This window comes from Ictidomys tridecemlineatus, chromosome 13, assembly GCF_052094955.1.
Source record: "Ictidomys tridecemlineatus isolate mIctTri1 chromosome 13, mIctTri1.hap1, whole genome shotgun sequence".
Taxonomy (NCBI): domain Eukaryota; kingdom Metazoa; phylum Chordata; class Mammalia; order Rodentia; family Sciuridae; genus Ictidomys; species Ictidomys tridecemlineatus.
This window is the reverse complement of record NC_135489.1, coordinates 50,738,432-50,756,658: the sequence shown is the minus strand read 5'-3', so window position 1 is coordinate 50,756,658 and position 18,227 is coordinate 50,738,432. Positions and strand designations below refer to the sequence as shown.

The 18,227-nt window shown below is 38.0% G+C and overlaps 1 protein-coding gene across 2 annotated transcripts in view; it reads right to left on the bottom strand.

Moving 5' to 3' along the window:
- Smchd1 (structural maintenance of chromosomes flexible hinge domain containing 1) overlaps positions 1 to 17,725 on the bottom strand; it is a 152,133-nt gene extending 134,408 nt beyond the window's left edge. For both annotated transcript variants that reach the window (XR_005729148.2, XM_005337120.4), the window contains exon 1: positions 17,549 to 17,725. Coding sequence is in view for 1 of the 2 variants with exons in the window: in XM_005337120.4 (XP_005337177.1) it covers positions 17,549 to 17,725 (177 nt within the window). In the remaining variant the exon portion in view is untranslated. The remainder of the gene's footprint in view (positions 1 to 17,548) is intronic.
- Between the last annotated feature and the right edge of the window lie 502 nt (positions 17,726 to 18,227).

Genomic DNA, 18,227 nt, shown 5'->3' with positions numbered 1-18,227 from the left:
GGAACTAAGTAGGGCACTGACTCCTTACTCAGAACACAGACAAATGAAAGGGGACAAATCAATCATTTATCCTGTCTTCCCTGTATTTCACGATATTACTTTCTTGTATTTCATGATGACCAAGTAACTCAAGTTGATGAGACAAAATTGTTTTAAAGAATTCTAGCTATAATAAATATAGGAGGAACGACAATCCGAATATCATCATTTAATGAACCACTTGATCAACATCTTATTATGAAGGGATTAAGATGAAACCACCTGAATTCCACAAATTCAACATTAACACTGTTAGGAATAGGTAAAACATTCGCACATTATGTGACCCCTGATGTGACGTGATATGAGGTTATCACACCACCTACAAAGTACTCCTTTGTCTCTCAGACAAAGAAATTTAATTTCTTCCCCAAAGAAATTTAATCTAAATCTAATAAAGGTTTTTTTTGGTTTGGTTTGGTTTGGTACTGGGGACTGAACTCAAGGGCACTCGATCACTGAGCCACATCCCTATCCCTATTTGTATGTTATTTAGAGACAGGGTCTCACTGAGTTGCTTAGCACCTCACTTTTGCTGAGGCTGGCTTTGAACTCGAAATCATCCTGCCTGTCTCCAGAGCCTCCAGGATTACAGGTGTGCCACCACTCCCAGCTCTAAAAAAATCTTTAAAGCTAACTTTTAGTTTACAGAATACAGAAATAAAAGTTAAACGACAACACTGAATAATGCAGAGTGTGGAAATATTAATGAATTACCTCGTTGATTCCTTCAACAGGTCAACAGCAAGAAGATTAAAGATAGAATGAGGTTGCTCAAGGATTTAAAAGAATTAGGAAACAGGATGGTGGGAGGAAGATTGGGGACAGGGATATAGGCTTAACGGTAGAATGTTTGCCTAGCATGCAGTAAGGACGTGGGTTAGATCCCCAGAAAGATCGGGGAGGAAAATAGTTAAATCTGAGGACCTTGTTGAATTGTGATTTAAACAAACTATAGACATTTTTAATAAAACAGAGAAAACTGAATACGGACTGAAATACTATATAAGATGCTTAATTCTGATGGTATAATAGTTGATTTTACCTTTATATTCTTCATCCAAGATCTACAATAAGCTTTAAAACACATTAAAGACAAAATTATGCTAGCTTGGCCAATTCTTTGGTAACTGCTAAATATGGATGATGAGTATGGAGAGTTCCTTACATAATTCTCTCTCTGTAAACATTTGAAGCTGTAAACATATGCATGGGTAGCTTGGTAGATATAGGTAGGAGAGGTGACATTATACCACATAGCAACATTATTTTCTTTTTGGTGGTGCTGTCAATCCAACCCAGGGTCTTATATTAACTATGAAAGTGTTCCCTCTTCCACTAAATGATACCTCTAACCCCAAAGAGGCTGCATATTAATTCAAATTTGTAGAAAACACAGAAGCTTTTAAAAAGAGTAGAAAGGATTTCTGAAAAGATACAAACCATAAAGGAACAAGACTAGAAAACATAAAAAGATATTCAACCCAGATAGGTGCAGTGACACATGCTTGTAATCCCAGCTACTTGGGACTCTGAGGCAGAAGTACTATAAGATCCAGAACAGCCTCGGTAACTTAGAAAATAAAAAAAAAGAACTGGGTGTGTAGCTCAGAGGTGGAGCGTCCTTGGATTCAATCCCCAGTACAGGGCAGGGAAGGTGGACAAGATGCACAACTAGTTATCAAAGAAATTAAAATAACTTGGTGTCATATCCATCAGGTAGGTAAAACATTTTCAGTTCTATCAAGTATAAGTTTCCACATAAGGAAATAGCATCTTACACAATAACAAGACTCAAAAATTTGTACAACCATATTGGAAAGCAATTTGGCTTACTTTAGGAAGCTTAAAGACATTTTTATACTAAGTAGTTCCACCCTAGAGAAATAAGGCCCTAAAAATAAAGTAAATAAGGTTCTATTTATTTATCAGATTTATATTAGGTTTCTATATAATTGTGACAGGCATTTATCGTTCATTGTGACAGGCATTTATCGTTCACTACTGCTTCATTTCTACAATGTTCCAACTGTCAGATCATGCACTAATACATACTCTATAACAAAATATACTTTTAGAATTACTGAAAAAACTGCAAATGATTGCAGATCGATGTACAACTGAAAGGTATTTATACCTAATTATTTCATACATTCTCTCCGTAAATCAATTATTTTTAAATTTTCTTGAAGAGCTTTCTAGGATAACTGCATAGAATACTTCATCTAGCAAGCCACTAGTTATATAGAAACCTTCTGCCCCTCATCTTTCAATGTATCTTTTTTTAAAATTTTTATTTTTTTGTCATGCATGACAGTAAAATGCATTTTGATATATAATACATACATGGAATGTACATACATCAATCATATTGTCTGTTCTATTCTGCTGCCCTTCCTATCCTCCCTACTCCTCCCTTCCTCTCCCATCCTTTCTCTCTAATCTAATGTAACACACTTTTTTTTTCTTTTTCTCATTACAACATCATATATGTATTCTGTATAACAATGAGGTTCTCCTTCGATCTTCTGTGCAACTCCCCTTCTCCCTCTTTTTCCCTCCCACCTCTCTTCCCTATTTAGTGATAGTCTTCTTCTCATGCTCTTCCTCCTATCCCATTTTGAGTCACCCTCCTTATATCAGAGAAGACATTTGGCAATTGTTTTTTTAGGGATTGGCTAACTTAATTTAGCATAATCTGCTTTAATGCCATCCATTTGCCTGCAAATGCCATTTTATTATTTTTTAGTGCTGAGTAATATTCTATTGTGTATAAATGCCACATTTTTTTAATCCATTCATTTATTGAAGCGCATCTAGGTTGGTTCCACATTCTGGCTATTGTGAATTGTTGATTCTTAGTTTTAACACTTGTGCTATAGGTGTTTTATTAAGAAATTTGGAGCCTGCCCCCACGTGATGAAGATTAGGACCAACTTTATCTTCTATTAGACCCAGAGCCTCTGGTCTGATTCCTAGCTCCTTGATCCATTTGAGTTGACTTTTGTGCATGGTGAGAGAAAGGGATTCAATTTCATTTTCTTGCATATGGATTTCCAGTTTTCCCAGCACCATTTGTTGAAGATGCTACACTTTCTCCATTGCATGGTTTTAGCACCTTTGTCTAATATAAGGTAGTTGTAATTTTGTGGATTTGTCTCTGTGTCCTCTATTTTGTACCATTGGTCTACCAGCCTGTTTTGGTGCCAGTATCATGCTGTTTTGTTATTATTGCTCTATAATATAGTTTAAAATCTGGAATCAATTTCACCAATTTCACTCTTCCTGCTTAGAATTACGTTAGTTATTCTGGGTCTCTTGTTTTTCCAGATAATTTCATGATTGCTTTTTCTATTTCTGCAAGGAATGTCATTGGGATTTTGATGGGAATCGCACTGAATCTGTAAAGTGCTTTTGGTAGTATGACCATCTTAATAATATTAATTCTACCAATCCATGAGCAAGGTAAATCCTTCCATCTTCTAAAGTCTTCTTCTATTTCTGTCTTAAGGGTTCTATAGTTTTCACTGTATAGCTCTTCCACCTTTTGTTGATTCCCAGGTATTTTATTTATTTTTTTTGAAGATGTTGTGAATGGAGTAGTTGTCCTCATTTCCATTTCAGAGAATTTGTCACTGATATACAGGAATGCCTTTGATTTATTGGTATTGATTTTATATCCTGCCACTTTGCTGAATTCATTTACTAGTTCTAGAAGTTTCTTGGTTGAATTTTTTGGGTCTGCTGGGTATAGAATCATGTCATCGGCAAATAGTGATAATTTAAGTTCTTCTTTTCCTATAATTATGCCTTTAATTTCTTTCGTCTAATTGCTCTGGATAGTGTTTCAAGAACTATGTTGAATAGAAGTGGTGAGAGAGGGCATCCCTGTCTTGTTCCAGATTTTAAAGGAAATACCCTCAATTTTTCTCCATTTAGAATGATGCTGGCCTGAGGCTTAGCATATATAGCTTTTACCATTTTGAGGTAATTTCTTGTTATCCCTAATTTTTCTACAGTTTTGAACATAAAGGGATTTTGTTGAATGCCTTTTCAGCATCTATCGAGATGATCATATGGTTCTTATCTTTAAGTCTATTGATGTGGTGAATCACATTTATTGATTTCCGTATATTCAACCAGCCTTGCATCCCAGTAATGAATCCCACTTGGTCATGGTTCATGATCTTTTTGATATGTTTTTGTATCCGATTTGCCAGAATTTTGTTGAGGATTTTGGCATCTAAATTCATTAGGGATATTGGTCTGTAGTTTTCTTTCTTTGAGGTGTCTTTATCTGGTTTGGGAATCAGGGTGATATTGGCCTCATAGAATGAATCTGGAAGTACTCCCTCTTTTTCTATCTCCTGAAATAGATTAGAGTATTGGTATTAGTTCTTCTTCAAAGTTCTTATAAAACTCTGTTGTATATCCGTCCGGTCCTGGGCTTTTCTTGGTTGGTAGTCTTTTGATAGCTTCTTCTATTTCCTCACGTGATATTGGTCTGTTTAGGTTTTTTTTATAACATCCTGACTCAATCTGGGTAGGTCATATGCCTTAAGGAATTCATTGATGCCTTCACTATCCTCTATTTTAATTAGAGTATAGGGTTTCAAAATAATTTCTAATTATCTTCTGTATTTCTGAAGATAATATTGTCTGTCCTGATGTTGCCTTTTTCATCCTGTAAGCTAGTAATTTGGGTTCTCTCTTCTCTTTGTTAGCGTGGCTAGTGGTCTATCAATCTTATTTATTTTTTCAAAGAATCAACTTTTAATTTTGCCAATTTCTTCGATTGTTTCTTTTGTTTTGATTTCATTGATTTCAGCTCTGATTTTAATTATTCCTTGCCTTCTACTGTATTTGCTGCTGATTTGTTCTTTTTCTAAGGCTTCAAGGTGTAGTGTGAGGTCATTTATTTGTTGGCTTTTCCTTCTTTTAAGGAATGAACTCCATGAAATGAATTTTCCTCTTAGTACTCCTTTCAGAGTGTCCCAGAGATTTCGATATGTTGTGTCTTAGTTTTCATTTACCTCTAAGAATTTTTTAAATTTCCTCTTTGATGTCTTCTGTAACCCTTTGTTCATTCAGTAGCATATTGTTTATTCTCCATGTGATGTAGGATTTTTTCTTTCTTATTTTATTATTGATTTCCAATTTCATTCCATTATGATCAGGTAAAATGCATGGTAGTATCTCTACTCCTTTGTAACTGCTAAGATATTGTCTATTTTTGAGAAGGATCCATGTGCAGCTGAGAAGAAAGTATATCCACTTGATGTTGGGTGGTATATTCTGTATATATCAATTAAGTCTAAGTTATTAATTATATTATTGAGCTCTATGGTTTCTTTATTCAATTTTTGTTTGGAAGATCTGTCCAGTGGTGAGGGAGGTGTGTCAAAATTTCCCATGATTATTGTGTTGTGGTCTATTTGACTCTTGAACTTGAGAAGAGTTTGTTTGATAAACGTAGCTGCACCATTGTTTCAGGCACATATATTAATGATCGTTAAGTCTTGTTGGTGTATGGATCCCTTGAGCAGTATGTAGTGTCCTTGTTTATCCCTTTTGATTAACTTTGGCTTGATGTCTATTTTATTTGATACAAGTAGGACACCCCTGCTTGCTTCCGGGGTCCATATGAGTGGTATGATTTTTCCCAACCTTTTACTTTCAGTCTGTGTAAGTCTTTTCCAATCAGATGAGTCTCCTGTAGGCAGCATATTGTTGGATCTTTTTTTTTAATCCATTCTACTAGCCTGTGTCTCTTGATTGGTGAATTTAAGCCATCAACATTTAGGGTTACTATTGAGATATGGTTTGTACTTCCAGCCATATTTGTTTATGTATGTTACTTAACATGATTTGTTTTTCCTCTTTGATTATTTTTTCCTTTACTGTGCTACCTAGTGCTGGTGATTTTCATTGTTATTTTTCATTTCCTCTTCCTGTAATGTTTTGCCAAGGATGTTTTGAAAAGCTGGTTTTCTAGCTGCAGATTCTTTTAACTTTTGTTTATCATGGAAGATTTTTATTTCAACTTCAATCCTGAAGCTTAATTTCGCTGGATACATAATTCTTGGTTGGAACCCATTTTCTTTCAGCATTCGAAATATGTTGTTCCAGGATTTTTTAGCTTTCAGAGTCTGTGTTGAAAGATCAGCTGTTATCCTGATTGGATTACCCCTAAATATAATCTGCTTCCTCTCTTCTGGCTTTTAAGATTCTCTCCTTATTCTGTATGTTGGGCATCTTCATTATTATGAGTCTTGGTGTGGATCTCTTATGATTTTGCACATTCGGTGTCCTGTAGGCTTCTAGTATTTGGATTTCTTTTTCATTCTTTAAGTCTGGGAAGTTTTCTAGTATTATTTCATTGAATAGATTGCTCATTCCTTTGGTTTGGACCTCTATACCCTCTTGTATCCCAATAACTCTTAAGTTTGGTTTCTTTATGTTATCCCATAATTCTTGGATGTTCTGCTCATGGTTTCTTAACATTCTCGCTGAGCTGTTTATGTACTTTTCAAGTTGAAAAACTTTGTCTTCATTGTCTGAAGTTCTGTCTTCTAAGTGTTCTACTCTGCTGGTAATACTCGCATTTGAGTTTTTAATTTGGTTTATTGTTTCCTGCATTTCCAGGATTTCTGATTCTTTTATTTTTTTAATATCCTCTATCTCCCTATAGAGGTGATCTTTTGCTTCTTGGATTTGTTTATGTAATTCATTGTCAAAGTAATCTTTCATTGTCTGAATTTGCTGTATAATGTCTTCATTGAGACTCCATATCATCTGAAGTGTGTATATCCTGAAGTCTTTATCTGACATTCCATCAGCTGTAGATATTACCACACCTAATGTTGAATTGACCTATTTGTTTGTGGTCCTTTCTCTTCTTGTCTTTTCATACTACTCATGTTTCTTTCTAGCTTTGTGAAACTGTGGTGTTAATGGTTTTCCCCTTATATATTTGTATTGTTCTTGTATAACTCCAAAATCCCTCTTTTGCGGATAAAGACAATGTTAACAGTTCCCAATATCAACAGTACATCATCTAAGCACAAGTTTTCATTATCAATACACTTAATAGTTAGATTCTAAGTCTACAGATATTGGTTTTAATTACTATTTAAGAATATAGTCATTAGTTTTATAAAAGGCATACCATATCTGGTGGCATATAGAAAACTTAATTTCAGACGAAGAATGTTATACTTAGAGGGAAAGGAGTGAGGGTATGAGGTTAAACTAACTTAGCAACTTTGGAGAACTCTAACCAATAGACTGGTAATTTATGGAAGAATGTATAGACTCAACCTCCTACCTGTATTTAGATAGTTACCCTATGTATAGATAGCAAAAGTTAGGAGGTTGAAAATGGGATAGAGGGAATATAAATGAAGAAAAGAAAAAAATAACAAGGAAGAAAAGTGAAATAAGAGAGAAGGAAAAAGAAAGTAAGATAGAAATAAAGAAAAAAATGGGGGGAAGATGGGGTATATGCAATTCCTCTTTATTATATTATTTTGATGATTCGGTTTTTCATGCACACTTCTTGGTTTCACATATGTTCAGGTTGTGAAAGAGAGAGAAGAGAGAAAGAGAAAAAAAAAGTCTCTCAGAACACTGTTTTCCTTGCTTCCAGTAGGTGGTGTTGTCTATTCCTAGCTTCAGCCTCTGTATTCAGGGTGGTGGATATAGCCAATGTGAAATGACATGAGCTTTCACCTGTATCTTCACTACTCTAGTCTCTGAGGTGGAAACCAAGTGCCTGTACAGTTGTTGTTTTGCGTTGATAGCTACAACCCCCAAAAGCTTGTGGGAAATATTTTGAGTTATCGCAGCTAAGGGTGGGGGAGTTGGAAACCAGGTACCTGGATCAGCCGCAGAACCGAGCTGGTAGCCACACCCTCTTTGATTGGTTTTAAAGGTTGATGGGCTTCCTCTGGACTAGCATGTGGGGCGGGGCCGGGCTTCCTGCTCGGATCTGGCTTGGCGCCAGGCTTCCTGCTCCGGTCTGACTTGGCGCCGGGCTTCCTCTTCCGGTCTGGCTTGGCGCCGGGCTTCCTGCTTGGGTCTGGCTTGGCGCCGGGCTTCCTGCTTGGGTCTGGCATGGCGCCGGGCTTCCTGCTCGGGTCTGGCTTAGCGCCAGGCTTCCTGCTCGGGTCTGGCTTGGCACCGGGCTTCCTCCTCCAGTCTGGCGTGGCGCCGGGCTTCCTGCTCGGGTCTGGCTTGGCGCCGGGCTTCCTGCTCCAGTCTGGCTTGGCGCCGGGCTTCCTGCTCCGGTCTGGCTTGGCGCCGGGCTTCCTCCTCCGGTCTGGGCTGGGCTGGCACTGGGCTTCCTGCTCCGGTCTGGCTTGGCGCCGGGCTTCCTCCTCCGGTCTGGGCTGGGCTGGCACTGGGCTTCCTCAGTACTCCATCCTTTCTCAATGAATCTTTATGGGTAAGAAAGCTATCAACCTTATTCCCTCTTCCAACATATGCAACTGCATTACCATAATGAAGGAATTTCATCCATCAAAGATTGTACAATTGTTGGGCTAGGGATGTGGCTCAAGTGGTAGCGCGCTCGCCTGGCTTTGATCGGGTTTGATCCTCAGCACCACATACAAAGATGTTGTGTCCGCCAAAAACTAAAAAATAAATATTAAAAAATTCTCTCTCTCTCTCTTAAAAAAAAAAAAAAAAAGATTGTACAATTGATTCTCTATTTACCATGTGATTACATTCCAAAAGACTGTGACTTAATGTTAAGTCAAAATGCATTCCATAGACCTAAGCTACCAAACATCATAGCTTATGTTAGTCTTCCTTAAACGTCTTAAAAAGATTTATATTAGCCTACAGTTGAGCAAAATAATACAACCACTAATGCCCATTTTAAAACAAGATGTTGAATAAGGTGATACCATACTGAAAGTAAAAAAAAACAGAAGGTATCCTATAGCATATTGCTAGCCTGGGATAAGATCAAAATTCAAAAATCAATGAATGACTTCTGCAGAATGCATATTGCTTTTGAACCACTGTAAAGTTGAAAAATTCTAAGTCAAAACAAATTCAATCAGGGACTGCCTGCATTTTCCTGCACTGAAGCAGATAGCTGTCTTACAATTTTTAACCTTTATTTTTTAAAATCTATGATTTTTTAAATATATCAATTACAATTTAATTCAGATATGCAAATTATCTTGTTTTCCTTGTTTCATCTATCATTTCATGTAAAATTCGTAAATTCATAATTTTTCTAAGTACTTTATACATTACTACTCATTGTACTTTTATTCAAAACATCATACCTTTCTCTCTCCATGTTGGTTTTTTCATTTGTTTGTTTTTTGTTTTGTGATACTGGGGATTGAACCCAGCGCCCTGTACTTGCTAGGCAGGCACCCTACTACTGAGCTACAAATCAGTCCTTTTTAAATCTTATTTTTTGAGACAAGGTCTCGCTAAGTTATTCAGGCTGGTCTAGAACTTTCAATCCTCCTGCATCAGTCTCCTGAAAAGCTGGGATTACCAGTGTGCCCCACCATGCCTGTCTTCTCCTCAGATTTTCTGATCTAAATATCTATCTTAGGGCTGCGGTTGGGGCTCAGTGGTAGCGCGCTTTGCCTAGCACGTGTGAGGCACTGAGTTCGATTCTCAGCACCACATATAAACAAATCATGAAATAAAGGTCCATCAAAAACTAATAAACTTTTTTTAAATAAATAAATATAAAAATCTATTCTTAGATGCAAAATGAGATTTTTCATGTATCTGTACTAACCTGACATTGAATACAGATATACTCTTCTGCTTTTCTGTATGTGAAAAGTCAGAGGGTCATTCTATTCAGGCAAGAGTCTTGACTAGACATTTTTTCTTTTGTAAAAACTTTTTCTAAGTTAATTTTAAAAATATATGAATTTGTCTTTAATGGGGAATACAAAGCACTTGCCCTCCATATCCTTAGGACAGCTTCAAACTATCTGCTGGATAACTTCTCTTCAAAAGTCAATTTTAAGAGATGTTTATAGCTGGGTATGGTGGTGCATGTCTATAATCCCAGTGATCTGGAAGGCTGAGGCAGGAGAATCTGAAGTTTGAGGCTAGCTTGGGCAACTAAGGAGACCCTATCTCAAAAATAAATCAATCAATAAAAGGGTTGGGGATGTAGTTCAGTAGCACAGCACCCCCTGGGTTCAATTTCTAGTACTGGAGAAAAAATATTACTTCTGAAGAGCTAACCTGCAGACTACAACATCTAAATAAGCTAAATTTCATACATCACTTAAGAGTATAGCTTAGTTGGAAAGAACATGCTTAGCATGCAAGAAGCCCTGGGTTTAATTCCCAGCACCAAAACACAAACAAACAAAATTCATGGATTTAAGTCAGTCAGAAACTACACAGCTTAATGTATTGCTCTGAAATTCTGCAAACTAGCCTTTAATGATTAGTGCTTTAGCACTATTTGATGTCTGTCCTACAGATCAGGAAAACCTATACTGACCTGAAAGAAATTTCTACAAAAATTTAAATGATTAATAATTAAAACAGACTTTTCTACCCTAAATAACATACACCCTCTATCCTGTATTAAAAGTTAGGGTAAGAAGCAGTGGTTCTCATCTGTTATACATTTTATCACTCAGGATTTGTGAGGAATCTAGGGAAAATTTTTTCTCAAATAATTCCTTTGCTTTCTTAGAAGTTGCAATGCTTGTATTTTGAACAGACTGTGAATTAATTAATTCTGTTTTCTTCTTTGTTTTGAACACCAGGAATCTCAAGACTTAGCATTAATATAATGTATTCTCAAATAAACTTACATTTATTAACTTTTCTCAGATATTTTATTATTCTACATCTATTTGCCTTTACTTTTTTCCTCCTTAGCTTTTGTTATTTTTAACACAATATACAGTTATAAGATTTCACAAATACTTTTTTGAGGAAAGCAAGAGATTGATCCATATAAATAACAATCATAAATCAGCTACTAGTTTAAACTCCTGTCCTCAAAGAGCATACAAATAATATATCAGATAAAAAAAAAACAATTTAAAAATGGGGAAAAGAGAGACTGGGGTTGTGTGGCTCAGAGGTAGAATGCTCAACAAGTGTGCCTGTCTAGCATGCATGAGACACTGGGTTCAATCCTCAGCACCACATAAAAATAAAGATATTGTGCCCACCTATAACTAGAAAAAAATACAAGATGTAAAAAAAAATGGGGAAAAGATCTGAATGAATATTTCTCAAAATACATAAAAATGGCCAACAGCAGGTACAGGTTGGTTATTCCTTATCTGAGATGTTTAGAACTACAAGTGTTTTGAATTTTGAATTTTTTCCCTTCAGATTTTATAATATCTGCATACACATAAATGAGATATTTGGGGGATGGTTGCCAAGTCTAAACATGAAATTCACTTATGCTTCATAATATCTTTGTGTGGAAGAGGGGGGATTTACTGGAGATTAAACCCAGACATGCTCTACCATTAAGCTACATTCCTAGCCCGTTTTATTTTTTTGAGACAAGGTGTCTTGCTAAATTACAAAAGCTGCTAAAAATTGTGACCCTCCTCTTCAGTCTCCTGAGTCACTGGTATTACAGGTGTGTACCACCACACCTGGCTATGTTTCATAATAGCTTATATTCATAGTCCAAAGGTAATTTTATACAGTATTTTTAATAATTTTGTATTCAAAATTTGTTTCATGGTGTGGATTTTTCTATATTTGTTCTCAGAAAGCTTCAGATTTTAGAACATTTCAGATTTTTATTTGGAATACTCAATTTGCACATGAAAAACTGCTTGTGTGGTGGCACAGGCCTGTAATTACTTACTCAGGAGGCTGAGGCAAGGGGATCACAATTCAAGTCCAGCCTGGGCAATTTAGCAAGACAGTGTCTTGAAAAATAAAATAAGCAGGCCGGGGTTGTGTCTCAGGGTAGAGCACTCGCCTAGCATGTGCACACCCTGGGTTCAATCCTCAGCATCGCATAAAAATAAATAAGGGTATTGTGTTCCAACTACAACTAAAAAATAAATACTTTAAAAAATTCACCTACAAAAGAAAAAAAAAATAAGGGTTGTAGCTCAATGGTTGAGTGCTCGCCTCACATGTGTAAGGCATTGGGGTTCGACCCTCAGCAGCACACACAAAAATAAATAAATAAAACAAAGATATTGTGTCCACCCCATAACTAACTAAATAAATAACTTGAATAAAAATGAATAAATATATAAATAAAATAAGAGACTAGGGACATCGCTCAGCACTAGTGCACTTACCTATCATGTACAAGGCCCAGAGTTCTATCCCCAGTACCACAAATCATCATCATCATTATCAGGAAAATGCATATTAAAACAAAATGTTACCTCACAATTTGTTAGAATGGCTATTACAAAAAAAAAGACAAAAGGTAGCTACATGCCTATAATCAAAGCTACTGGGAAGGATATGGTAGAAGGCTGGCAAGTTTGAACCCAGTCTCAGCAATTTAGTGAGATCCTGTCTCAAAATAAATAAGCACTGGGCTGGGGTTGTGGCTCAGTGGTAAAGCACTTGCCTAGCATGTGTGAGGCACTGGATTTGATTCTTGGTACTACATATAAATGAATACAAGTCCACTGAAAACTAAAATAAATAAACAAATAGGCAGTGCTAGGGAAATAGTCAGTGGCAGAGCATACCTTGATTCAATCCCTACTCCACAAAAGAAAAGGGAGGAGGGATGCTAGCAAAGGAAAACCAGTACTGGTGAGATTATGGAGAAAAAGGAACCCTAGTACACTGTTAGTGGGAGTATAAGCTACTACAACTCTTGTGGAAAATAGTAAGGAGGTCTCTCAAATAATAAAAAACAGAACTACAATATAATCTAACAAACTCACTACAGAGTATATATCCAAAGGAAATAAAGTTAGTATGTTGAAAAGAACTGCACTGTCACATTCATTGCTGGGCTATTCATAATACCCAAGATATGGAATCAACCTATGTGTCCATGAATGGATAAAGAAAATGTGAGATAGATAGATTTTATATATATATAAAATGGAATACCATTCAGTCTCAAAAAAGGAAATCCTATCATTTGAGACATGGATGAACTTAAAGGATATTATGCTGTGAAATAAACCAGGCACAGAAAGACAAATACACACAATCTGCCATGTAGAGAGTAAAAAGAAGTTACCAGAAATGAATAGGGTGCATGTAAGACTTGGGAAGATGTTGATTAGATATGGTCAGTTAGACAAAAGAAATAAATTGTAAAGATCTACTGTGCATCATAACTATAGTTAATAACAATATATTGCATATATGGAATCTGTTAAAAGTAAAATTTAAATGTTCTTATCACAAAGAATAACATATGATGTATATATGTTAAATTCTTAAAGTCATTCTACAATGATATGTATATCAAATCATGGTGGTATACCATATATTCACACAATTTTTGTCAACTAAAGTAAATAAAAGGCTGGATGTCCCTCAGTGGTAGAGTACCTGCTTAGCATATGTAAAACCTTGGGTCAATCCCCAGCACCACAGAAACTAAACAATAACTGTTTTGACTTATTATTTTTTATTGACCCTGACACCTCATAGGCAAACATTCCAGTGCTACATCCCTAGCCCTTTTTATTTTCTGAGACAAGATCTCACTAAATTGCCTAGGCTGGCCTCCAACTTTCCATCCTCCTTCCTCAGCCTTCTGAGTAAGTGGCATTACAGATATGCACCATCACAGAACCTGGCTTTTAAATAAAAGTCAATTGGCCATATGTATCCAGGTCCATCTCTGCTGTATTTACCTATATATTTACATCAATACTGTACTGTCTTGATTACTATAGTTTTGTAAAAAATCTTGAAATCAGGTAGTTTTAGTTCTCTGTTCTTTTTTCATTTTTTTAACTCTTTACCATGACTATTCTAGATCTTATGCATTTTAATATAATTTTCTAAAACCTGCTCACCTATTTCTACAATAAACCCAAGTGGTGGGGCAAGGGGGAAATGATGGCATAAATACCATAACAGAACAAGAAGGTACAGTGTAGCCACACAAAAGAAAAAGGAGATGATTTCTCAAAACTACAGCGTGGACACAGGGACTTAATATATTTAAAAACTAAATGATTAAAGTCATTTTTAATCTTTTATTATGCAAGGTCACATGTGCTCAGGTGAGTCAAAAGCTAGATGTCTAAGAGTTTATTCCAGATATACCCTTTCCTCCCTTTCCTTCTTGAAATAGCTCCCCTTTTCCACAAGGTGAGCTTTCCTCAACAGTTCAGAATCCCTGACACTCTTACACTACAAAAACTATTGGTTTAATTTACATTTTAACAACAACAAAAAAAAACTTTAATGTAGTTTAAAAATGCGCAGCCTCTCCAAAGAGAAAAATTAATACTCTAGTACACAGTATGGGGAAGGTTTTTCTAAAAAATACAATCTTTATAAATCAAATTCATCTAGATTCCAATCCCAAGTGAACGAGTAGTTTCACTGCTTGTTAACTATATAATCTTGGACTTAATACAGGACTTTAATTCAGTTCTTCATGTATGTAATGGAAACACTGTTATGAGATCTGTGGCATAATTAAATGAGGCTTAAAAAAAAAAAGTCTACTTAGTCTTCCTTTTTCTTAACAGTTCTCCCCCCTCACTTCTAATCAAATTTAACCTTTATCTATTCTAACAGGGAAAAGTGAGAGGAAGAAAGAAAAAAATTAGCCAAAGGAAATATATTCTTTGGTTTTAAGCTGAAACATTGAAAGAATAATAATAGATCTATCTGTTCTCTATAGCAAAGAACTTTATTTGAGGCATAGTGAATATATCAGAAAGAATATGAGTTCTGGCTTTGAATACTAATTTGACTTTTACTATCTCACTTAGGTGTGTCACCATCTCTAAGAGTAAATTCCACTTCTGCAATAAAAGGCTAATAATACTTCCCCTATCCAAGAGAGTTACTTAGACATCTCATAGGAGAAAAGGAAGAAGTAAATAATCTATTTCTAGAAGATGGATTAACTAGCACAACTTTTTTGAAAAGCAATTTAAAAATATGTTTCATTGGGCTGGGGGTGTGGCTCAAGCAGCAGCGCGCTCGACTGGCATGCGTGCGGCCCAGGTTCTATCCTCAACACCACATACCAACAAAGATGTTGTGTCCGCCGAAAACTAAAAAAAAAATAAATATTAAAATTATCTCTCAAAAAAAAATATATTTCATCAATTACTTCTCAGCTTTTTTGGCTAAAATCAAGTATAAAAATATGTATCAAGAGCTTTAAAAATGTTTCTGACCTTTGATCCGGTAATTTTATTTCTAGGATTCCTAACTAAAGAAACAATGAACACAACAGGCTATTAACTCAAAAATGTTTATCACAGGGTTGGGCTATGGCTCAGAGGTAGAGTGCTTGCCTAGCTCCATCCCCACCACCACATAAAAATAAATAAATAAAGGTATTGTATCTATCTACAACTAAATTTAAAAAAAAATGTTCATCACAGCATTATTTAAAACTGCAATATTGAAAATAAAGTAAATCAACTGCTATGTAAACAGTGGCACTAAATCAATCACTTCCAATTTTGAGTATGAAAACACACTAATAATTAGACACTTCTTAGCTAGGTGAGGAGGCACACATGCCTAAAATCCTAGCCTGTAATTCCAGTTACTAAGGAGGTTGAGGCAGGAGATGGCAAATTTGAGGCCAGCCCTATCTCAAAAAAAAAACAGAAGATGTGGGAATGCAGCTCAAAATAAAATAAAATGAAATAGGTCTGGGAATGTAGCTCAGTGGTTAAGCACCTTTGGGTTCAATTCCTGTTACCAAAACAACAACAAAAAACCTACAAAGACATAACCCCAAGTACCAACCATTGCTGTAATAAATTTCAGTGAGTTAAAGGTTTAATTTTCTCACTTTGGTTCTGTATTTTCTTTAATGTACTGATATTTTTACAATAAAAATGACAAACTCAAGAGTTTCCCTTCTGAAGCATCCTTCTGAATATAAAACATTCAATAAAAAGATACACATTTATTCATTTACTTTTCAAAATGCAACTGGAATGTACAAATATAATGCACCAATTTAAAAATGTGGGAAAAACACAATATATGAAGAAAAATGCAAATGGAATCTACTACCATATATCCAGGCACAGAATGAAATTCAAAGTTTACAGGTTGTCTTCATTCATTTATCAATTCTAATCTGGGCATTTACAATGCATAAAAGCACAATTCTAGACAGTGGGAATACAAATGTTAATGAAACAGGATCCTTACTCCCGATTCGTTTTTATTCTGTGGATCTTAGTATCTATTATTTCAGCAACTGTATAGAGGTTATGTCTCCAAGACGTTTCTAAACCTATCAGCCTACTCAAGACAAAACACTGCTTTGAAAGTTCTTTTTCCTTGGAAGCTAAGTGTTTTTTAATAGCTTAAAAAGTACCTCATGTGGTTAATTCAGAGCATGACCACATTCCTCTTTAAAAAGCTCAGGCAACAATACCACCTCCTATCTATAAGGTACTTCACAGATTAAAGCAGATTTTCCTACGTAAACTTTTTCCTTCTTCTTTCAGGAGGTATTGGAGTTGAACCAAAGGCCTGGCCCTTGCTAGGCAAGTGTTCTCCCACCAGCCTTTTAAAAAAATTTTAGACACGGTCTTGCTTAATTGCCAAGGCTGGCCTTGAACCTGCTGTTCCTCCAGCCTCAGCCTCCAGAGTAGCTTGAGGTCACAGGCATGCGCCACCCCACGCCCAGCTAGTCATTAATTAGTTTAAAGCAAACTAATACAATGGGTATACAATGTTCTTTGTTGACACTCATGGATTCGGTTCGGAAACTCCAGGGGGTTAGAAAACCAGAAGGGCAGCTCCACCTGCAAAACCTGGCCAAGTGTTTCTGTGGCGGAGAAGACCCCTCCAGGGTTGGCCTCCCAAACCTTGACAGGACGTCCAGAGAAATGCCTGCACATCAGTTTATTAACTTGCGGTAAGCCTACTTCAGGAATTTCACAACTTTTAACCATCGCAACGCGCACAACACGGCTAGCGGATACAACTTCGTACCTAGTTTTTTCTTTTGATAAGTTAAGGACTTCAAGACAGACACCAAAGCTCCCCGCTGCAGAGGGATTTAACTGGTAGGCGGCGATCCGGTTTAGCCCGCAGGAGCCAACAAACCCAGTGAGGTCGAATGCTGGGGCAGAGACCGCCCGAGGCAAAAGGAGGCCCGCAGAGGGGCCGGCTCTGCAGCTCGAGGCCGGAGCAAGGCCGGCCCTCGGCCGCGAGCATGGCGGACACTCAGGCGGGAGCAGCCCGAGCAGCCCAGGCAGCGGGGCCAGGGCCGGGTGACAGGTTTATTGCCTAGGTGAGCGACCGGGGCTTCTTGTCCCCCTCCCACCCCAATTCCACCCCGCGCATCCCTCCCCTCCATCGCCCCCGCCGGTACCTGACACACGGAGGCGCGGAACGCCGCGTAGTCCGTGTGCTCCGCCACCTGCAGCGCCCGCTCCCCGAGCTCGGACTCCTTCTCGCGCCGGTCAAACAAGTACACCATCCTGGGGCCACCGCCTCCGCCGTCCTCCTCAGTCCCCACAGAGGGCCCGCTGGCGTCCGCCGCTGCCATGTTGAGGGAAAGGAGAAAAGCCAGCGGCGCCGGTGATTGGCGCCGCGGCGCTCAGGGCCGGGATGTGGACTCCGCGCGGCGCCTTAAGCTCCAGTCCCCGGAGCGGCTCGAGCTTCAGCCCAGCGCGCTGCAGCTCCTCAGCGGCAGCAGCGGCGGCGGCGACGCGACGGAGCCGAACAGCCGCGGGCGCGAGGATCACCCGGGAACCGATTCAAACGCGCTCCTGCCTGTGCACACGTCACTTCCGCGACCCGACGCTCCTACGGACAAGGGGGGGCGCCGCGCGCTCCTCCAAGGGCCCGCGCCCCGCGCCCGCCGCAGCCCACGCGAGCCTCGCAGCGCGACCAGCCAGCAGGGCCGCGGCCGGGATTGTGGCGGAGGAAGAAGAGGAGCGGCGGGAAGGAGGCGGGGCGAATCCAGCAGGCAGCGCGGGGCGGGGCTTCGGAGCTCTCGCCAGGGGCCCGCCCCTTTCGCCCTGGCTAAGTTGCCGCGGAGCACGGAG